Source organism: Leucopleurus acutus (genome assembly GCF_964270905.1).
Source record: "Leucopleurus acutus genome assembly, chromosome: 2".
Taxonomy (NCBI): domain Eukaryota; kingdom Metazoa; phylum Chordata; class Mammalia; order Artiodactyla; family Delphinidae; genus Leucopleurus; species Leucopleurus acutus.
In genome coordinates this window covers 21,954,611-21,977,967 of record NC_139143.1, presented here as the reverse complement: position 1 = coordinate 21,977,967, position 23,357 = coordinate 21,954,611, and the positions used below count along the sequence as shown (strand labels likewise).

At 42.0% G+C, this 23,357-nt stretch overlaps 1 protein-coding gene across 1 annotated transcript in view; it reads left to right on the top strand.

Annotated features, from left to right (window-relative positions):
* TP53BP2 (tumor protein p53 binding protein 2) overlaps positions 1-23,046 on the top strand; it is a 66,868-nt gene extending 43,822 nt beyond the window's left edge. Inside the window, exons 6-18 of the mRNA XM_082833774.1 lie at positions 1,375-1,549; positions 2,320-2,501; positions 2,859-3,023; positions 3,394-3,622; positions 5,022-5,135; positions 5,450-5,598; positions 6,360-6,825; positions 8,138-8,913; positions 11,976-12,113; positions 12,811-12,944; positions 16,227-16,393; positions 19,458-19,657; positions 22,234-23,046. Coding sequence (XP_082689900.1) covers positions 1,375-1,549; positions 2,320-2,501; positions 2,859-3,023; positions 3,394-3,622; positions 5,022-5,135; positions 5,450-5,598; positions 6,360-6,825; positions 8,138-8,913; positions 11,976-12,113; positions 12,811-12,944; positions 16,227-16,393; positions 19,458-19,657; positions 22,234-22,275 — 2,937 coding nt within the window. The 3' untranslated portion in view covers positions 22,276-23,046. The remainder of the gene's footprint in view (positions 1-1,374; positions 1,550-2,319; positions 2,502-2,858; positions 3,024-3,393; positions 3,623-5,021; positions 5,136-5,449; positions 5,599-6,359; positions 6,826-8,137; positions 8,914-11,975; positions 12,114-12,810; positions 12,945-16,226; positions 16,394-19,457; positions 19,658-22,233) is intronic.
* The last annotated feature ends 311 nt before the right edge of the window (positions 23,047-23,357 follow it).

The window sequence follows — 23,357 nt, the reverse complement described above, 5'->3', positions numbered from 1 at the left end:
GGGCTGAGATATTTTAGGCTTTGCAAGCTGTGCTGTCTCAGCTCCGCAGTTGTAGCAGGAAAGCAGCCATAGATGAACGGGTATGGCAGTGTGCCGAGAAGACTTTACTCACAACACGGATAGCAAGCTGGATTTCGCCTGCAGGTCTGCCAGCCCCTGGTCTAAATACCCAGTCTCTGCCGCCAACCAGTCTTTGAGGGACTGTAAGTTCACTTGGGGTGAACAACTTGAGGGTTTGAGTAGCAAGGTCCCCAGCAAGGCTTTGAAGTGATGGCCAGGGATTCTTTAAGGTGGTTCTCAACATGCACGATGGCCTTCCCTGGAATACTTGCTAGGGTTCCGATGCATCCTTTCTACTTCTGATGCCGGACACCAGCTTTTTCAAAATCATGTGTATCATTGCTTCTCAGACTTTAATACGAATACAGATCACCTAGGGATCTTGTTAAAAATGCATATTTTGATTCAGTAGGTGTGGGTTGGAGTCTGACATTTTGCATTTCTAACAAGGTCCCATGTGATGCTGACGCAGCATTCCTTGAGTTGCAAGGACATGAATTCAAAGAAAAAGGTTGATTGTTAACAGAATAACTCTCTACCCTCAGGGTCTTATTTTGAAACTATTTCTGTGTTATTTGTATGTTTTAGCCGTATTAATCTCTGAAGTTTACCCTTGATTATAAATTGTGTGGCTATATTAAAAATTTTAATATAATAGAAATAAAATTGTAAGTTGCATTATTGCAGTTTTCTAAAGGCACTAAGTAGTTCTTTAGCTCTTTTCTAAGTGTATTGAGTGTGTACTAACTATGTACAATACTGTTGACAGAGATTTACATTTCACATTGCATTTAATCCTCACTGTAGCCCTAGGAGGACTAGTGATCATCTCATTTTATAGGTGAAGAGACAGACTTGTGGATTTGGTGAAATTATGTAATTTGCCCAAAGTCTCATAGCTAATAAATGGCAGAGCTTGGGTTTGAATCCAAATTGGGCTTCGAAGTGTATCATTTAATAGCTTTCTCTTACTGCCTCCCCCTCTACATGAGCTCCTTCTTAAAATTATAGCCGCAGCTCATGAAAACTAGTTCAAGGATCACTGCTTGCTTGCTGCACAAGGACCACTTGGATAAAAATACTGGTTCCTGGATCTTACCCCCTAAGAGGTAGATTCTAGGCTTGGGCCCGGGAGAGTCTGTTTTTCACAAACTCCCCAGGTGGTTCTCATAGCAGTGTGTAGGACAGATGGTGAGACCAGAGCAACGCCACCGGTGTACCTCAGCCTGGGCACCTCAGGGTGTGGTTAGATTAATTGTGGGTTAGTGGTCTGCTGTTTAAAATGACATGTCTGATGATGGCTTATATCTTCAGGAGCAGCGCTTAAAGTTTTTGAAACAGCAAGATCAGCGTCAGCAGCAACAAGCTGCTGAACAGGAAAAGCTTAAGAGGCTCAAAGAAATAGCTGAGAATCAGGAAGCTAAGCTGAAAAAAGTGAGAGCACTTAAAGGCCACGTGGAACAGAAGAGGCTAAGCAACGGGAAACTTGGTGAGTTGCTCCCATTTGGTTTACCTCAGTGCTGAATGCTACAGTGTTAAACTGTTTGGGTGTAAGGAAACGCATTGGTATAAGAAAACACGTTGGTGTAGGAAGTTTATGTGAATTTGCAGTAAGTAAGAAGAATAAGATGAGACTCTGTACGTAGATCAACTTCAAAGGATTTTTTTGGAAAAGTATAACTCACTGCAGTTTTGATGCTGCTGCTTCCCCCTGAATTGAATTCAGCTGTTGAATGTTTTAGACAAGGTTTCCAGGTTCCCTTTGGAAAACGTAGTAGTAGTAGTTTCCACCCCCCCCATTTAGTTATTTATTTATTTGGTTGCACCAGGTCTTAGTTTCAGCAGGCGGGCTCCTTAGTTGCGACTCCAGGGCTCCTTAGTTGTGGCATGTGAACTCTTAGTTGCGTCATGCATGTGGGATCTAGTTCCCTGACTAAGGATGGAACCCGGGCCCCCTGCATTGAAGTCCTCTTTCTTCTCTCTAATTTTTGACTGAAAATTTGATGAAGGTAAGGATTTTTTATGCATATAATGGCTCCATCTATTACAATACCATTTTAATTAAAATTTTAGTGATTTGATTTAGAGATGTCTGTTTGATTTAGAGGTGCTTATAAAGGAATAGGTTGATTCTAGGACATTCCTGAAAATTTTCTCTACTTTTTATGAGAAAGTTTATGGTACATCCTGGTTGCCCGGAAAGCAGTCCATTCTCATTTTTCTTTTCAACTACTGTTGCTTTTCTTGTTCTTACTTTAGTGGAGGAAATTGAACAGATGAATAGTTTGTTCCAGCAAAAGCAGAGGGAGCTCGTTCTGGCTGTGTCAAAAGTAGAGGAACTTACAAGACAGCTAGAGATGCTCAAGAACGGCAGGATTGATGGTCACCATGACAACCAGTCCGCGGTGGCTGAGCTTGATCGGCTGTACAAGGAGCTGCAGGTAAACTGTGGCCGCCTGTGACATTCAGTGGCACATCCTCTCTAGGACGACAGCATTGTCCACATAAGCGGCAGGAAGTCCTGGGTTTCGGCCTCTTTTCCTTAAAGCGGGGAGGGGGAGGAAGACCTAAACCCCGCAGAATCCAGAATAAACTTTATAGTACCTCAGACAGGAAATCTGAGGTGTTCCTTATGACCACAGCTGGTGGTCCAACACTTAATTTTAAACCGTGAGATGAGAAGTGTGGGGGGACCTTACATTTTTAGAAATTGTATGATCGAGAACCATGTGATTATCTGTTTGAGAAATTTTTCTTCCTACTCCTTGGCTACCTTTTATTCCCTTAATTTTGTTCAGTTAAGAAACAAACTGAACCAGGAGCAGAATGCCAAGCTGCAACAACAGAGGGAGTGCTTGAATAAGCGCAATTCAGAAGTGGCGGTCATGGACAAGCGTGTTAATGAGCTCAGGGACCGGCTGTGGAAGAAGAAGGCGGCCCTGCAGCAGAAAGAGAACCTTCCAGTAAGTGTGCTGTTGGCAGGGGGCGGGAGGAGGGGACGATGACCATCCCAGTGAGGTCAGTACTTGCAGCAGCATCTTCAGAATCATTGCTCGGTGCGTCCTCCGGAAAGGGACTTCTTGAAAGAGAATCCACTGTTCTTATACTTTTAATATGATCACCTACGTAGCTCTGCTCTTTTTTCTAATTCTTGTAATAAAGTGTGGGTGAGAGTTCACCATGGGGTGTTTTTGTTTGGGGATATCTCTTGTAGATTTGATGGCTAGATCCTGAAAGTGCCGATTTTTAACAAAATTATGAACACGTCACGGGCTTTTCTGAGTCAGATCCAGCCTGACTTGCAATACTAAAGGCTCTGTGCTTTCTCCTAAGGTTTCGTCTGATGGACACCTGCCCCAGCCGGGGGCGTCGGGGCCGAGTCGAGTGGCTGCGGTCGGTCCCTATATCCAGTCGTCAACTATGCCCCGGATTGCCTCGAGGCCTGAGCTTCTGGTGAAGCCAGCCCTGCCCGACGGGCCTGGGGCCACGCAGGCTTCCGAGGGGTCCATGAAAGTCCAGACACTGCCCAACATGAGATCTGGGGTCGCTTCACAAGTGAAAGGTAAAACCAGGCATTTCCAAGTCCTTCCAGGGCTAAGTTGCTCCCGTGCTCACTATGATTTTCCCCCAAATTTGAGTTATTTATTTATTTGTTTGTTTGTTTTTGTATACCTTTCTTTTATTTGTGCTTCACAGCAAGTCTTTTTTTTCTTTATTAATTTAGATTTTTTTTTTCCCTCCAGGTTTGAGTTTAAAAAGATGTCTTCCTATCCCTTGTTCATGTGGCAATTCTAAGAATCTCCTTGTGTTCTCTGGGGTTAAGAAATGATAATTTTCTTAACCCTAAGTACTCTAGGGTTCTGTTCAGGAAATGAAATAAAACATCAGGTTTTTAAAAACCTGGAAATTGTTTTGAATTCCTTCTCGTCAATAAGGAAGTTTTGATCTGATGTTAATAACTTGAGAACTTTCCTTGTGGTATAAAAACTCCAGATATGTTAGTGGTGGTGTCGCCACAGAATGCGAGACAGTCGGTCCATTCTGTTGATGATTGGTGTTTGCTATTCGTATATGTTTCCGTGTGAGAATTTGCCTGATGATAATTTTTAGAATAAAGGTAAACATATTGGGAGATAAAAGTGAAAGTAACAGAGGCTCGTTGTGTTAGTGGTCTTTGCATTCTGTGTGTAGTCCTCAGATACTTGGCCGGGGGCGGGGGGCAGGTGCAAGCCAGACTTTTATAATCGGAGGAAAAAATGAAGGGAGAGTTGTAGGAAAAGCAGGGCAAAAAGCATCCTTTAATGAGCTTATTAAACTCACCCCTGGAGAAAAAAAAAATAGAATCGTCTCTTTTCCGTAACCACTATCATGTGTAAATAATAGCTAACTTTAAAATTATTTATTATTTTGGATTAATTGCCACTGTGAAGCAGTAGTGCTGCATAGTCTGGGTTTTATTGTAGAAAGAGTTAGTTTTGTTTTTTTAAGGAAAAATAAAAGCTATGGCTTTGAAACTTAAATACCAGTGTAGAAAAAACCTGAATACTCTGATTTACCCAAGACTGTGGTCAGAGTCATGGGCTGAAAGTCCGTGCTTTTGCTTTTGTTGTGTGTGCATCACTTGTGGTGGTTATGTAAGACACACCAGAGAGCCCTTGGTCTGCTAGATTGGAAGTTGTTTTCTGGGTGGGATGGTGACGTTTTCTTACCCAGTGAGGAGTAATGCGTCCTTGCTGCTTCAAACGGACTTTCTGTTGATGGTGATTAATTTATTTGAGTCAGCAGGAGCACTCTTAAATTACAAGTATAAAATCTGATGTTTTCTAAGTAAGTTTAACTGGGGTTTTTGTGAGTCTGAGATTTAAACCCATTTTTAGAGATTTAACTTCTTAGCAGCAAAGTGAACCATTAAACATCTCCTTAGAATGCCAGGTTATTGCAGTTGCTTTTCTGTGTTCTAGGCTCTAAAATCCATCTGCTTGGCCCTGATTGGACTCCTCCGAATGCAGATCTTTTCTCGAGCCAACAAGCCTCTGCTTCTGTGTCCAAAAGCTCTGGAAATGCTCCAGAGCAAGGTGAGGTTTACTTGTGCTGTTCCTGGATATTCTGTTTTGGGCATCTAAAGGTTCTGTGTATCCTTTTTTAGATAGCTTATTTTCTAGTGTGTTAAGACCAGGGACTGTGTTTATTTCCAGAACAGCTTCATTTAGCCAGGGAATTAAGGTACTAGCATTGTAGTGTTGGGTTATCCTTCAATCAACTTAATTTAAGAATAGAAGAGCATTTAGTGGGTATACGTTTGAGGAGAGAGAAACATGTGTGAATAAGAAATTTTATTACAAGCAGTTTGGTTATCAGCGTGATTCTTTTTTTTCCCTGTCTTCTTCAGCTGATGATGGGGAGGTTCCGCTGAGGGAGAAGGAGAAGAAAGTGCGCCCCTTTTCAATGTTTGACACCGTGGACCAGTCTGCTGCCCCACCCGCCTTTGGTACCCTCAGGAAGAACCAGAGCAGTGAAGATATCTTGCGGGATGCTCAGGTACTTGAGAGTATCCCAGTTTTAAGATTTAATGGTAATTCTATATACATTTTTTTTTTTTTTAGAAGAGAGAAAGTAAGGGAGAGAAAAAAAATCTATCTGGAAGATTAGAAAATACAACAGCATTCTGTTTTTTTAAATTCTGTTCCTTGAGTATATTTGTGGTCTCACATCGTACTGGCACATGACTAACATGCTTGCTTCTGGCTCATATTTTGTATGATTCTCTAAAAGAAATACTAGTGCCTTGAAGAACATTGTATTTGTGCTGCTCACTTACCTTGTTTCTTCGAAATTTGGAGCTTAGGTTATGTCAAGCAATCTGATGATGAATCTTCCGTAACTGTTAGGATCCCACCCTTTGATAAGCAGTCTGTGGCTGCATGCTCCAAGTTAGGAGTTTTTTTTTTAACCACGTGGCCCAGATTGCGTGACGTTCCGATGAACGAGAATGGTTTTCAGTTATTGGTGTCACCCGTGAATATGAAAAATGGCAGTTAAAAGTTTTCAGGTGGCCACTTACAGTTGCCCAAATAGGAAGGGGTAATGCGGAGGAAATCGTACGGGGCAGGATCTGTATTGCATTACTGAAGTGCCTTTTACGTGTGATTTAGTTCAGAGATTTAAGAGTTTTTAATGGTTTTTAAATGTAGAGCTAGTCTTTTCAGTCTGTACTTAGCATTTGTGCAGTTTAGGGTGTCTGGAACATCCTGTACACCCAGTCACACAGTATTTTAATCGGCTGTCGTGTGTGTTCACAGGCTGCAAATAAGAATGTGGCTAAGGTACCACCTCCTGTTCCATCAAAACCAAAACAGATTAATTTGCCTTATTTTGGACAAACTAATCAGTCGCCCTCAGACGTTAAGCCAGATGGAAACCCTCAGCAGTTGTCAGCGGCTGTCGCATCCATGGGAAACAAACCCAAATCAGCGGGGCAGCAGCAGAGGGTCCTGCTGGCTGTCAGCATGCCTTCAGTTGGCCAAGCGGACCAGACCCTTCCTCCAGGTTCTAAGCAAGAAAGTCCCCCTGCTGCTGCCGTCCGGCCCTTCACGCCTCAGCCTTCCAAGGACACCCTCCTTCCGCCCTTCAGGAAACCCCAGACCGTGGCTGCCAGCTCCATATACTCCATGTATACCCAGCACCAGGCTCCCGGCAAAAACTTCCAGCAGGCTGTGCAGAGCGCGTTGACCAAGTCCCATTCCCGAGGGCCCCACTTTCCGAGCGGTAAGATTCTTGGTCTCATCTTCACCTGCGTGGATGTGTTTCCATCCTACACCAGAGCTGCCGTCGATCAGCAGACAGCACAGTGACGTGTACCTCTTTTGACTGATGCTTTTGTCCTAAGAGATTTGTTTCATTATGGCTTCTGTTCTTCATGGGGAGTTTCAAAGAGTTTGTGCTAAATGTCAGCTACTGTAGTAGCTGAAGATGGTAGGTGAATAAAATGAAATAAATATGAAAATTGATGCATAAAACCTATAGCGATGACATAGCCTTCTGTGTTGAATTTCCTGTGTGCGTTTGTTTCCCGCTCACGGACGAGCTCCTCGGTGAGTGGGGAAAAGTGCCTGCAGGGGTTCGCTGCGCAGAGGGATGTGTCTTCACTCTAGGTCTGACCAGGTGTTCTTGGTGCCTAGAGGTTTAGACAGCTGCCTCTGTATATGTATTTTTTTTTTTTTAACGTTCTCTACTATATTTTAAGTTGTTCTAATGAGGACACAGTTACTAGTTAAATATAAAACACAAAAAGATTACTTTGTGTTCAACACACATAATTTGGTAACTTGTTGGGTTCTTTCTAAGAGTCATTAGTTTATGGGACTGGAATAAAATTCACTGTGTTTTAATGGAATGAAAATGGCTTTCTAGTTATGAAATAAGCACGTAATTGTGGCCCAGAATGTCATGAAAGTAATTACACAGCAGAGAATTAGTATATATGCTACATCTTACTCTTTTTCATGAGTCTGGTGAAAACTGCTAATATAATGATGATGTAATCAGAATGTTTAAGGAGAATAGTTTTGGTAAATAGAAGTGGTTATTAATAATTTTGTAAGCCAAATGATTTGTCACATTGATTTCCTTTTGAAAATTGTGAAAGATGGGATAGTGCATGTTTAGTTTTAATCTGGACACGTGAAAGGATCACCAGTTTTCACTGATTCTAAATTCTTTTCACATTTTGACATTTTATTTATTTTAATTTTTTTTTTTTACATTTTGACATTTTAAATTTGGATACTATGGTCTGTGATTTCTTACAATTATAATTGACAACATTTTCTTTCACACTGGTACATAAAATAATGGTACCTCTTTACAATCAATGAGGGTTTTGATTCTGTAATAAGTTTATTATGCAATGATGGAAACCTTGCTTTGTCATTTGTTATTTTTAAAAATTAGTTGTATTGAAGGGTATTATGTAATAACTGAAATTAAAAGAGGCTTTAATTATTGTTAGCTATGTCTGTTATTTGCTAGTTTTGTTTAATTAATCCTAATCAGGGCTTTTTTTTCCATTTCCAATTAGTTTATGGCAAGCCTGTGATTGCTACTGCCCAGAACCCACAGCAGCTCCCAGAGAACATTTATTCCAATACCCAGGGCAAACCTGGCAGCCCGGAACCTGAAACAGAGCCCATTTCTTCAGTTCAGGAGACCCATGAAAACGAAAGAATTCCTAGGCCACTGAGCCCAACCAAATTACTGCCTTTCTTATCGAATCCTTACCGAAACCAGAGCGACGCTGACCTAGAAGCCCTGCGAAAGAAACTGTCGAACGCACCACGGCCACTAAAGAAACGCAGCTCTATTACAGAGCCAGAGGGTCCTAATGGGCCGAATATTCAGAAACTGCTGTATCAGAGGACCACCATCGCCGCCATGGAGACCATCTCCGTCCCGGCACACGCATCCAAGTCCACTTCTGGGACTGCCAGCCCGGAAAGCCCGCTGGAGACCCAGAGTCCATATTTGCACGTGGAGCCAGAGAAGGAGGCGCTCCCTCTGGCCCCTGAGCCGGTATCCCCGGGGGAAGCAGGGAGCGCCAGTACAGAGAGCAGTGACCTGCCCGCTCCTTCTCCGGGCCTTGAGTATGAGCCTGAAGGAGTCCCAGACAGCAGTCCAAGTTTCCAGAACAACGTGGAAGAGCCAAACCCAGAGGCTCCCCCTCTGCTTGAAGTGTACCTCGAAGAGTACCCCCCCTACCCACCCCCACCGTACCCGTCTGGGGAGCCAGAAGGCCCAGGAGAAGACCCTGTGAGCCTGCGTCCGCCTGAGATCACTGGGCAGGTTTCTCTGCCTCCTGTAAGTACTGTGGTGTCTTGTGGTCACTGCAGAAACCTTTTGTCTTGTCACAGCTTTCTAGGTGGCTAGTTGTCACTACTCAGTGAAACACCAGTGAGTACTTACAGCCGGCCATTCACCAAAGATGGCCTGTGTTTAAACTGCCTGTTGTAGCAAATGTGTTCTACCGCTTGCCCTTTATTTTACAGTTCCCTTGGCACAGAGTGGATCTTATAAATGTTATCAAAACGCAATATGTTCAGCATCACAAACATTTTAATGTTGGGGGAAGAGCCCCTTTCTTTATGAAGGAAACAAAGTTTTGCTCTTATACCTATAAACACCATGTTTGCTGTTTCTTCTCTAGCTGGTGTCACATATTATGGGAGGCAACACTGGGAATGAAAAGACCTGGATTTGGAACTTTCGATCACTAGTTTAGCTCTGTGAAATCGGGCAGATGGTTTAACTTCTCTCATTGGTGATATCACTCTTTCAGACTTTTCTTTTTCTAGCAGTGAAATTTATTTTCAATGTCATATTTAGGTGGAACCTCAAACTTCCAATGCTGATAAAATTGGAAGGGTTCTAGATGAAATGGGGGCTGGGGGAGGTAACTGAGCAGAGAGTGGGGTGGACCCTCTAGAGCCTCTTCCTCTCCTTCAGCCTGGTTTGAAGTCTCTGGGTATCATGGCGATCCCTCAGGTTTCCTTGTGCTCTGACATTGTTATTCTGTTTCAGTACTTGTAATTGGTCTGTTCATATTTTCTATTTCTTCCTGGTTCAGTCTTGGAAGATTGTACCTTTCTAAGCATTGGTCCATTTCTTCTAGTGTGGACAGTCATTTTATTGGCATGTAGTCGCCTGTAGTAGTCTCTTATTGGTCCTTTGTATATCTGCGGTGTCGGTTGTAACTTCTCCTTTTTCATTTCTAATTTTGTTGATTTGGGCCCTCTCCCTTTTTTTCTTGACGAGTCTGGCTAAAGGTGTATCAATTTTGTTTATCTTTTCAAAGAGCCAGCTTTTAGTTTCATTGATCTTTTCTGTTGTTTTCTTCGTCTCTAGTTCATTTATTTCTGCTCTGATCTTTATGATTTCTTTTCTTCTGCTAACTTTGGGTTTTGTTTGTTTTTCCTTCTCTAGTTGCTTTAGATATAAGGTTAGGTGGAGGTTTTTCTTGTTTCCTGAGGTGAGTTTGTATCACTGTAAACTTTTCTCTTAGAACTGCTTTTGCCGCATCCCATAGGTTTTGGATGACGCTAAGTTATTCTAAAGCTTTGTATGTTTTGACTTGGGCGTGTCTTCTGCACTCCTTCCAAATGTTAAGCTTTTCTTTGGAAGTTTATTTTGTCACTTTGAAATAGGTGAGAGAAGATCAGAATCCCAAAATGTCTTCAAAGTTGTTTTCTTCAGAGTTTAGTTTGAAGTCATTTTGTTTCAGTAGGATGCCAAGCTATGAATTTTTAAAACCTGGGCAGAAGCACCATAGCATATTGTAAGGGTTTTTTTTTAAGTGCTTTATATGTTTGATCCCTTATTACATCTTTTAGATGTGGTAGAAGTCAAAGATAATGATTATCCAAAGTTGCCTCAACTACTACTTTACAGTCGACATTTGTTTAAAACTTCTATATGGTAGGGCTTCCCTGGTGGCGCAGTGGTTGAGAGTCCGCCTGCCGATGCAGGGGACACGGGTTCGTGCCCCAGTCCGGGAAGATCCCACATGCCGTGGAGTGGCTGGGCCTGTGAGCCATGGCCGCTGAGCCTGCGCGTCCGGAGCCTGTGCTCCGCAGCGGGAGAGGCCACAGCAGTGAGAGGCCCACGTACCGCCAAAAAAAAAAAAAAAATTCTATATGGTAAACATTGAATTCTAGTGAAAAAAGTTTTAAAATAGAGGTTAACACTTTTTTAACAGTTCTGTGCTGCTCCATCCTGAGGCGTGATTCTCTTTGAGTTAAACATGCGAGATTCTGTTATTCTCTTGCTGGGAAGGTGATCTATAAACTTTTCCCTTCTTGGTTCAAGTGAAATAGAAGCCACTCTCTCGTGCTGTTGTTTGAAAGTGGGTATGATTTTACTGTTTGTGAGTTGTATTATCTCAGCCATGTAATATTTACTCTTGTTTTCTTTTTTTCAAGAGACAGAAACATTTTAGCCATCGTACATTTATGAAATATATTCATTGCTACTTAACGTTTTTCAAAACTCAGTAGTTTTCCACACCTGAAATAAAATAAAGAGAAGTATGTGCAGCATATCATACCCTAGGAGATGTTTCCACTCTGTTGGCTGTGTTTAAGAAACCTGTCTTATAGGATGTTAGATCTAGTTTTAACATTTGCCTTAGTTTTTTAAGCCTGACGTATTAAAATGTAGAAAAGATGGTTAATTTACCCATGTGTCTTGGAGTACAGTTAAATTTTTAAATATAAAATAGTGATAGCATTTTAAGACTTGTAGGATTCCTCCCTGGTATGTCTAAGACAGACTAATAATCTTTAATTTTTTACTTTCATAATATGCTCCACTCCCCGTCCCCCAGGAGGCATTATGTTGGATATGGTTAAAAGGAGGGGCTTTGAAGAAGCCAGATTCCTTGGATTTGAATTCCAGCTCTGATGTTTACTGGCTGTGTGCCTCAACTTCCTTATCTGTAAAATGGGATAATAGGGTTTTCAAGAGGAATAAATGAATAATCATTCAATAAATGTCAGCTCTCGCAATTCTCAGTTTGTGCTCTTGCCCAGTTTATTCATGTGGGGTTAGCGCTACTGTATTAGGTAATTAAAGACCAATCTTGGCTAATTTTGATCCTTGTCAGAGAACCAGCCTGCTTCCTACTGCAGATTATACTCTTAGCGCATGTTACCCAAATGTAGTTTTCACTAGGCTTTAAAGAGTTAGGTTCTTCCCACTTAGTTACGTGGGTTTATTCATTAAGCGCTAATATATATATGTATGTATGTATGTATTTTCAAAGCTCCTTTTACTATCTCGGCTGAGATATTATTCCTCCCTTCTTGTTGTTTTTTGGTCTCTTGCTTAGACCGGGATCCTTAACCTTCCGTGCATTTCTTTTGCAGGGCAAAAGGACAAACTTGCGTAAAACTGGTTCAGACCGGATTGCTCATGGAATGAGGGTGAAATTCAACCCCCTTGCTTTACTTCTCGATTCCTCTTTGGAGGGAGAATTTGACCTTGTACAGAGAATTATATATGAGGTACGACTGAATTAGTACGTTTCTTATATACCGCCTTGTATTTTGTTTTAAAGCTCTAATCAGAAGGCTACTGTAGGGAAACTGTACCTTTGCATTGTTTTCTCTTTTGGGAGGTGGGGTTGTTGAGAGGAACTCTTGAGCATGCTCCCAAACCAGCTTCTCTGTTTTAAAGGTGTGGCTGTAACACTTTCAATAAATAGTGCGGAAGTTCAGTTATTCACTGGGGGTACTTTCCTTAGGGACATCATGACCCTCCTTTAAAAGTTGCTCAAGTATGGATTTGTACCCTGCAGTGTTAAATTACAGATGTGGTCCCTACTTTTCAGAAACCTGCTATTTAAAATGGTTTTAGTTGACCTTTCTTCCCTTCCATGGCAAACGTGACTTCTCCTTAGATGCTTATCTGTGGTGGGAAGTTGGAGGATAAATAAGCAAAAATGACTATAAGGATATATAGTTTCTGGGACTTCTTCAGCTTTTAAAACCCTTTTTATAGGGAGTGCCTACTTAATGTCGTATTTCTAGAACTGTACTTGGTATAGTTTTCTTGGCTCCTGAAGGTTTTAATTATGTTTAAAAAAAAAAAAACTACAAGAGTCTCTTTCAATTCTCTTGATCCTAGAGCCAGTTAATAGTTGACAGTTAAGGTGACAAAAAATTTGAGTGATGCTCACCCTTGTTCTTATTGATGTTACAGGTTGATGACCCGAGCCTACCTAATGATGAAGGTATCACAGCTCTTCACAATGCCGTGTGTGCAGGACACACAGAAATTGTTAAATTCCTGGTACAGTTTGGTGTAAATGTCAATGCTGCTGACAGTGATGGATGGTAAGGTTTTCTTTTAAACTCCACTCAGACTTCAATTGTATCTGCTGCGTAGGCAACGGAGGAGCAGTGTTGTAGACGCTGTTAGAAGGGAAGAAGTATGTCAGTGCGTGTCCTCAATGCTGCTTGTAATCTAGAAGGAGAGACGTGGGAGACATTTTTAAGGAATTAATATGTCTTCATGTAATAGTCATCTCACTCCCGTTCTGGAAGCAGATGGAGTTCTGTTTTTTTTTTTTTTTTTTTTTTCTTTTTGCGGTACGTGGGCCTCTCACTGATGTGGCTTCTCCCGTTGTGGAGCACAGGCTCCGGACGCACAGGCCCAGCAGCCATGGCTCACGGGCTCAGCCACTCCGCGGCATGTGGGATCTTCCCGGACCGGGGCACGAACCCGTGTCCCCTGCATCGGCAGGCGGACTCCCAACCACTGCGCCACCAGGGAAGCCCGAGTTCTGTTTTTTTATATAAAAAAATTTTTTTTAGCCACACTGCATGGCTTATGGGATCATAGTTCCCGGACCAGAGATTGAACTCAGGCCCTTGGCAGTGAGAGTTTAGAGTCCTAACCACTGGACCACCAGGGAATTTCCCAGATGGAGTTTCAGAAGTTTAGTAGTTAAATAATAAAAATAAGAAATGTCCCAAAGTGGTACACAGTTCATTGGCATGCTTCAGTGAATATGAGAAATGCTGATTTAAGCAGGGTCCCCCCACCTCCCTGAAACTACTGTGTGTCTAAGAGGGGATTTTAATTTGTAAACTTCTCCCAATAGTTTTGACCGTGGAATCCATTTTTCATGGAGCATCTTGTGGAACTGGTGTGTGGCTAAAACCCAGGAGATATTATTGTAAATGATGAATATTATTATTCCTAGGATGATGATTTAATGATTATTATTACTAATTAAATTATGATTTAATGATTAATAATGATTCCTAGGAAAGATTTACTTCTTTCTATATGAAAAAAAATTAAGTTATAATCACACTATATTTATGCAAGTATTTAAATTTTATAGCCTGTATTTCTCTCAATATGGAAATAATTGTAATATCAAATTTACATGTATACACATAGAAGTTGCAGACACCCATATGCATAGGTTTGGAAAAGCCTCATCTCTTACCACATGGCTACGACTCATTCATTGTGGCTGTCTCCTTCTTGCTAGACGTTTAGATTGCTTTCCAATTCTTCGTTTGTTATAAATAATTCTTGGAGAAGCATTTTTGGTTGTACTTTAAAAAAATTGTATTTATAAAAGTAATGTGAGCCCATTGTGGAAAACGTACAAAATAGAGAAATAAGAGGAAAACAAGCCATTTGTATCCTACAATCTAGAAGTAAACACCATCAATATTTTAATATGTTTCCTTCAAGCTCATTTATGTATGTGTATATATGTATAATTTTTATTTTTATTTATTTATTTATTTATTTTTTGTGGCATGCGGGCCTCTCACTGTTGTGGCCTCTCCCGTTGCGGAGCACAGGCTCCGGACGCGCAGGCTCAGCGGCCATGGCTCACGGGCCCAGCCGCTCCGCGGCATGTGGGATCTTCCCGGACCGGGGCACGAACCCGTGTCCCCCGCATCGGCAGGCGGACTCTCAACCACTGTGCCACCAGGGAAGCCCTATGTGTATAATTTTTTATGCCTATATATTTTTTTTAGTTTAGCTCTCAATAGGTTTTTTTTTTAAGTTGAGGTATAGGTGAGTTACAATATCATACTAGTTTCGGGTGTATAACACAGGGTCAAAATTTTTATAGGTTATACTCCATTTAAAGTTATTAAAATATCGGCTACATTCCCTGTGCTGTACAAAATAACCTTGTAGCTTATTTATTTTATACATAATAGTTTGTACCTCTTAGTCCCTGATCCCCGTCTTGATCTCTTCCTCGCTTGGCTTTCCCCACTGGTAACCTCTGATTTGTTCTCTGCACCTGTGAGTCTGCATGTTTTGTTCTTTTCATTCATTTGTTTTATTTTTCAGATTCTACATATAAGTAATAACAAACAGTATTGGCCTTTTTTATGCCTACTTTTTTAGTTTACTTTCACAACATAAGCAGAACAAACTCTTAATGTGTCACAATGTCTTTGTTTCCTAATATTGGGAGTTTAGATTATAATTTTTTACTATTAAAAAACTTAAAAAGCCATGCAATTAAAAAGTCTGTAGTAATATTCACCAAATTATTAGTGATAGTGTTTGGGATATGGGGGGTGGGAAATAAATTTCTTTTGTGAAAGACCCAAGTGGAATAACATGAAAAGGGGAGGGAAGAAAAGGGTAAAGAAATCTCATGTACTTCAGGGCTTGATTAACATCCTCCAGCCCATCTTCTGAGTTTCGGCAGTGGTCCCGGCTCTTCCACCTTTACCACGAATCTGGAGTCATTTATAATACATTATGAAACATTTGAGATGGTGGAGAAGGTTCTTTGTCATGGTATTCCTAAGTTCCTGCTAACCGGTTGCTAATATAGATTGAAATGTGTATTTTCCAGTCATTTTTCTGGTCTGAATTGAATTGGCAACTTTTTTTCCAATTAAAATTGAATTAGGATTTTAAAAATGTTGGGTAAAGGTAGTTCTTTATGTGCAACTTAATTCCTTCAAAATTGGTGGTGATAAAGGGACATTTACAGGCATGTGTTTTTTTTGTTGTTTTTTTTTTGTGGTACACGGGCTTCTCACCGCCGTGCCCCCCCCCCCACCGCGGAGCACAGGCTCCGGACTCGCAGGCCCAGAGGCCATGGCCCACGGACCCAGCCGCTCCGCTGCATGTGGGATCCTCCCGGACCGGGGCACGAACCCGCGTCCCCTGCATCGGCCGGCGGAGTCCCAGCCACTGCACCACCAGGGAAGCCCAGGCACGTGTTTTGAGGGGAGGCCTATTATTTAAAGACGTTAGGTCCTCCATCCTGGCGGAAATCATCAGGCTGGATGCTCCAGAACATGGAACTAAATATATTCTATCTTGCTTTAGATCAGTATACAAATTGCGTGTCCTTTCACTCCTGTCCTTGATCCCTCTCACCCGCGGTGCCGCCCTGGCCCCAGTGCCGTCCCGACATTTTTCTTTGTGGCTGGAATTCTCGGATGGGCTCAAGCATCTATGTTTAACTCATTTTTAAAAATCTGTGAGAGCGGTTTTCAGGAGAAAGGGCCTGGTGGGTGACAGGCTGGAGAGCTCTCCCTGCGGATGCCGTGTTGCGGCGGGTGTCGTCCCGTGTAGGAAGGCACCCCCAGTCCTTGCTGTGCCCTTGTCCGCAGGACCCCGCTGCATTGCGCTGCGTCCTGTAACAGCGTCCAGGTGTGTAAGTTTTTGGTGGAGTCCGGAGCCGCTGTGTTTGCCATGACCTACAGTGACATGCAGACGGCTGCGGATAAATGTGAGGAAACGGAGGAAGGCTACACCCAGTGCTCGCAGTTTCTTTACGGTACGGAACAATTCGATTTACGTGCACTGATTACTGCATTCATTTATCCTCTATCTCTAGGGGATCGTTCCAAAGGGTTTTTATTATTTGGGAATGCATTTTGTGTTGTACATAGTCCTGGGCATTGAAGATAGGGCAGCCTCGATCACAAACGTGAATGCAGCTTTTGTGTGTGCCTAGAAGCGGCTGTTATCAGGGACATCTTCAAAGACAAAAGACAGTGATGCAGCCTTGGACCTAGCAGGGTTAATAGCTTTTGACCATCGAAAGATCCTCTAGTAAGACTTCAGTACTTAGCGAGTGATGCTGTATCTGTGCAAATAAGTAAACAGAACCCCCCCGCTAGATGATCAAGAGAAATGCAGGGTTGGAATAAGAATCCACAGATCCAAGTTTTCCTGCTAAATCAAACTTGTCGCAGAGGAAAAGAAAGGCAACACCATATTTTAGAACTGATTTTTTGGACTCTTTTGTTCTCTTGTTTTTGAGTTTATGATTCTGATGCATCCCATCAGCTCTGTCCCTAGAGAAAAAAGGACTTGAAGTTTTAGATGGATATATGTTGATTGGCACAGTTATTTACAAGTTGAGGTTAATGTTTCTTTTTAGTCTGGCTTGAGAGAAGTGGAGAAGGGGAAAAGACAGAGACAAATGAGGAGGTACGTCCCAGGACCCCAGACCACTCAAGCATCAGGCATGGAAAGATGCCTGAGGTGAAACGTCTTCTCTGTTTGACTGTTTTCCGAGTCTCACTAGGCCTGTTTTCAGGCTCTCGGAGAGAAGGGAGAGGGGTCAGAGGGAGAACCACAGACTGCAGGTTCTCTTCTTCATCTCTCAGCTCTTAGTTTTTATCGTTGATATTTATGATCACTCTCTGTTTATGTTCTCAACTTTACATCAAAGAATAATTTTGACATATGGACACATTTTGAAATCAGTATGTTATATTAATATGTATTTTGTTACATTAAACCTATTGGCGATCGAGCTATATGTAAGTATGGGATATGATTTTTTAAAAAACATTTAGGGACCTTTGATCAGATTTTTTAAATTTATGAAATATATCGTGGATACCGGGAGCATTTCTGACATAGATGTGCAGTTTAAGTAATGATGATCCTAGATTAACACAGTGAAACATCCAGGTATCCAGCTTGGGGAACAGAACATGAGCTCTGTCTGCCGTCAGCAGGGGCCCTGCCCTGATATAGCTCCTCTCACATCTGTGGTGTCTGCCCCCTTGAATTTATAAAAATAGGTATATCACCTCTGTATGAATCCTACAACTGATATTGTTTAGTTCTGCCCGTTTTTGACCTTCATATTAAATAAACCATACTGGTGATTCTGTGGCTTGCTGTTTTCATTCCCCATAGTTTTTGAGATGCATCTGTGTTGTTGCATGTAGCTGTTGTTTCTTTTCACTGCGCTGCTGTTCCATTTGGGGACTCTACTACAGTTTATCTTTCCATTCTACTTTTGGCAGATGTTGAGTTATTTCCTTTATTTATTTATCCATTCATGCATTCAATTATAAACATGGCTTCGGCCACCATTTTTGTCCTCATCTCCTGGTGTCTCTCTAGAAGTAGAATAGCCAGGTCGCAGGAATATACGTCAAGCAGAGAGTACCTTTTGCTCTGTGTTCTCTTTGACCTTTGGTGGATTTGGAAGCCTGTCTCACTGTGCCTTTAGTTTGCATTTCCCAAACTGCCAGTGAGATGGAGCATGTTTTTAGGGCCCTCAGAAACGTTTGAAAATTGTTGACTCATAACTCTTAGTTTGGTAAATAGCAAAGTAATGAGAAATTGTCTTCCATGCCTAATGGTTTCCTGGAAATGAGACTCAAGTTGTTATGTTGAGTGCACCATTCTGATCCCAACCAGATGACGAGTCTGGCGTGCTTTAAAACTTGGTGGAGTTACAGTTCTATCAAGTATAACTTGAAAGTTGGAAGTTTACTTGTCCCCATGAGTAGAAACCTGACCATTTAGATAGGTAGAGCCTTCTTTTGGAAAAGAACGATTTAATTCCTTGTTTTGCCCAGAGTGAGAGGTAGTGTGTGCTATGTCATATTAATTGACACAGGAAAAATAAGTTCATAATAATTTAGGTTCGCATAAGTTGAGAAACCCAACTGTTCACAGGCAAGCAGGTATTTTCCTGGCTTTTCTAAAAAGGTGACAATGATAATGACCTCTGACTTGCCCAGGACGTTGTTGTCTAATTCTTCCTCCCCTTTCCCCATGTTGCCTGCCCGTTGACGATTGTTACTGCTCATTAGCGTCGCCTTATAGGATAGGAAGGTATAAATGGAGAACGGTCCAACCTAAGGTCATAGTTCATTTGCAAATCTGTTACTAACTCTGGGAAGAAGTGGACATTTGGGGATTTTTTTTCCTTCCCCAGTTTGTGGATTTCAGTATCTTTTAGAATTCTGATTCTCATCATTTTAGAGTTGACTATATGTGGACTTTTATATCCTGTCTAATATACCTGGCCATATTTCTATATTCTAACATTTTATAATTTTTTTTCTTTTATCTTTCCACATTTGGAAATTGATAGAGACCACTTTAATAGGCACAACACTCTGGTCATTTTTCTCTGTCTGCTTTACGTTTTAGGTAAAGAACAAAAATGATTCCAGAGTTCCTTGGTCATTACACTTAGTGAATAGGCTAAAATTGGACAGATGTTTCATTAACTTTTTTAATATCCTAGACTGGAACAGTTCTTTTTTTATTCCTGGGTTTGTAATCGTTTTGTATTCTGAGTAAGAGAAGTTTTGAGAGCTGCTTATAAGGTGTTGGTTAGTTTTTAGAGCTGGTTTAGAGATGATAGCATATGTTAACTTGTCTTTTATATGTTCCCTCTACACGGCTGGCCTTCCTCTGCTCCCCCTGGCCCCGGGAAGTTTATTTATTGAATGTTTAATGTAGTAGTTCTACCATTCCAGCAGGTCCCCATTTCTTCTCATTTGGTTTTATAGAGTGACAGGTTCTGAGCGTGGTATCCTCTGAGTTACATATATTCTGTTCTGTATCTTACATGATTTCAGGAGTTCAGGAGAAGATGGGCATAATGAATAAAGGGGTCATTTATGCCCTTTGGGACTATGAACCTCAGAATGACGACGAGCTACCCATGAAAGAAGGAGACTGCATGACAATCATCCGCAGGGAAGACGAAGATGAGATTGAATGGTGGTGGGCCCGCCTGAATGACAAGGAGGGATACGTTCCACGCAATTTGCTGGGAGTAAGTGAAGGATGTTTTTTTTAAAACAATTTTTGTTTCTCTAATGTTGTATCTATTTTATGTTATTTATTTGTTTATTTTTGGCTGCATTGGGTCTTCGTTGCTATGCGCGGGCTTTTCTCTAGTTGGGGCGAGCGGGGGCTACTTTTTGTTGCGGTACATGGGCTTCTCATTGCAGTGGCTTCTCTTGTTGTGGAGCACGGGCTCTAGGCGCGTGAACTTCAGTAGTTGTGGTGCGTGGGCTCAGTAGCTGTGGCTCGTGGGCTCTAGAGCGCAGGCTCAGTAGTTGTGGCGCATGGGCCTAATTGCTCTGTGGCATGTGGGATCTTCCCGGACCAGGGCTCGAACCAGGGCGCTGCATTGGCAGGCGGATTCTTAACCACTGCGTCACCAGGGAAGTCCCTGGATTTGTTTAAGTCAGGATTTCCGAATCTGCTAGGGAACTTGAACAGGGCACCAGAGAAAAGATTCTTTGTTCTTTCTCTACCTTTGGATTTTAAGTTTCATAAAAACCAAGAAAATAATCAAATCATATCAGCACATGTAATCCAATAACATGTCTGTATTAGTCTGAAGGGACTGCTGTCAGTGGGCAGACATTCTTGGTGGGGGGAGTATTTTCAGGGAAAGGCTAGTATAGTTGGACAGAGTCTAATATACAAAAAATGGGAGATATTTTCACTGTATTTTCATCAGCTGTCAGACAGACATGGTCTGTGTCCGCAGAGAGCTTCTGTCCCACTCGAGGCCCTGAACCAGGGCTCTGTCTGGAATCATCCCGCTGTCCGGACATTACTCTCTGTGGAGCTCGTTAAAATGACCCCGGTGTTGGGACCTGGAGCTTGGATTCTGGCCTGTATCTCCTCCTCCTGACTCTTCTCCTTTGTGGTTTGATGTGCAGTGTAAATGACATCGTATATCCTGACTGCTGTCTTCCTGGTAGCAAAATTTACTATTAGATAAGCATTTGGGGTTTGGACAATATTCATTCGTGTGATCATACTATAAACGATAAAGAGTAGTGAAACTGAAAAAAACAATTAAGCCATGGAGCCCGTTAAAAAAATCTTTCCAATTACCAGACGAAAGCAGAAACGTAAAGATAGTTCTCTTTTGAGCCCTCCTGTTCGCTTCTACAAAGTCTTTAGCGCCAGAGAAGCATAGTCTCTTGCGTGCAGCCTCTTTCCTTCTTTAATGAACACCGAGAGCAAACAGGCACGCACTTCTGCTTTTTGTAGTTTCTTATCTGGGAAAAGCTCTACCTCTTAGAAGTAGTTGCTTATTTGAGTCTTAACTTTAATTTTCTGACAAAGAGGTCCCGTGGTGAATGAAACATGGGGAGAATGATTTGTTCCCAAGTGTGGAAGCAGCTGGTCAGAGACCAAGCTCTGCCTCCTGGGTGGCTTTCAGAGGTTCTGTAATCAGCGGACTGGACAGCAGATTTTCATTTTAATCGGACATTTAAATATTCTCGGTTCTTTGGAGATCTTTCCTGGGAAGAAGTGGCCTCTACACAACTTCTTTGGGTTCCTTTTGAGGTTTTTTTTTAAAAAGGAAATTGCATAAATGTTTTAGTCAGAGGCTCACATACAAGTGTAGAAAATTATATTGGCTAAAATATCTTTCCTCACAGAGAAAAACAACCCTTGATACAACATTGATCCCTCAGTTAACTTTGCAGTTTGGGCTGGAAGTCTGGCTTGACTTTGTTTCAGTAAACCCTTTTTTCCCTTTGTCTAGGGGAGGGGGAGGAGGGTTTTGTTCTGTTTGCCAGTTGAATGACTAGTTTGAGTTGCTCTTGGCTTCCTGAACACCCTCCTTGCCAGCTCTTGTTATGGAAAACACAAAACCACCAAATCCTAAAACAAAAAACTCCACTTATCCTTCCTCAAATCTGTAGACTTTTAGTCTGTGGCATTTGGTTCCTGATAGCCTCAACTCTGTGTGACGTCCATTGTGAAATAAAGTTAAAATAGAGACTTTTTAACCTCTTACCTTTTCCCGTGGAGCTTATAGCGTATTGCAAATCACCTCTAGTCCTTTGTGGTCCTTGTTGGACTTGATTTACGGTTCAGTAGGTTGTGTAGATGGAGTTAATGCTCAGAGCATCTTGGATTTTTTTTTTTTTTTTTTTTTGCGGTACGCGGGCCTCTCACTGTTGTGGCCTCTCCTGTCACGGAGCACAGGCTCAGCGGCCACGGCTCAGGGGCCCGGCCGCTCTGCGGCATATGGGATCTTCCCGGACCGGGGCACGAACCCGTGTCCCCTGCATCGGCAGGCAGACTGTCAACCACTGCGCCGCCAGGGAAGCCCGCATCCTGGATTTTATATCACTGCACCATGGCGTTGTCCCTGTTGAGGGAACCCCTGTGACCTTTGAATGTCCTTTGTACAAGAGTTGGTAAATATGAATCTTTGGGCAGCTCTGGGTGTTTCACATGGCAGGGAGTTCTTTCTTTGGTTTAATTTCTTTCCTGTGACATCAGCACCCGTCCCTACCCCCCATATTTCTTGAAAATGTGTTATACTCCCACGTCTGTGCAGTATGTAAATATTTTTAAAATTCTTTTTTACAGCTATACCCAAGAATTAAACCAAGACAAAGGAGCTTGGCTTGAAACTTTGCACACTTTTAGTTAATGAAGAATTAATCTGTTACCAATAAGAAGAAATAATATGATTGTTTGTGGCAGAAATTTTGTAAGACTTATTTTAATGACAAACTAACTTGAAAGCAATGAAGATCGGGCTCTGGAAGCAAATGAAGGCTTGGAGCAGAGTCACTGCTGGTGGAGGATACTCAGCACGACGGAATGAACGGAGCTTGGCAGGAAGCTGACCACTCTGCGCTGGATACAGGTACTCCGTGTCACACTCCGAAAGATACACGGTGACCGTCCTGTTCTCTGCAAGAAACGGGACCACTTATTGGGCTCCTGGGAGATCAGCTTCGGGGCCTGCTTAAATGGGCGTTTTTCATTGCCTGCCCCTGTCCCTGCCCTCCCACCGGAAGGAGCAGTGCCATCATGATGCCATCTCAGATTGTCCCCCAGCACCAGCAGGCCCGTGGGGGACTCACATGGAGGCTCGAAGGTGCCGCACACTTGCGTGTCGTCTGTGAAGAACTGTTTGTTGGTTGTCAGTGAGCAATAACTTTATGGTATGAGTTCTTGTAGCGTCATGTATTCAAAATATTGAAACCACACTACACTACAGGTAATTAGATGTAGACTTTTGTTTTTAGGCTGAAGTTTGAATCTATATTTATTGTCTTTTGTATCTCGGAAGTTAGAGACTGGCTATATAGACTTACCCGTGATATTTGTCAAGATCATAGCTGACTTTCAAAACAATTGTAATAAAGTTAAACTTTTTGACTCTAAGCTTTTTACCGGCTTTAGTTTTTTATGTCACGTTAACAGCCTTGTTTAACGTTCCTAAGCCATTGGAATATCGTACCCTGCTGAAAAATAATGAGAATTTTTTTTTTTACCAGCCATGTGATTAAACGTAAGTATTTCTTTGCTCAGTTTTGCAATTTGTGAGTTTCGTGGCGGTCTTTGTTATAGAATTAAGACGCTTTTTAAAGATCCTAGAGGCCATGGTGCTAGAAACTTGTACCTTCACCTAGAGCTTCTGATAGGCTGTTTCAGTGTCCTCATTTTATTTCAGATTCTTCATAGAGTTATATACATTTACG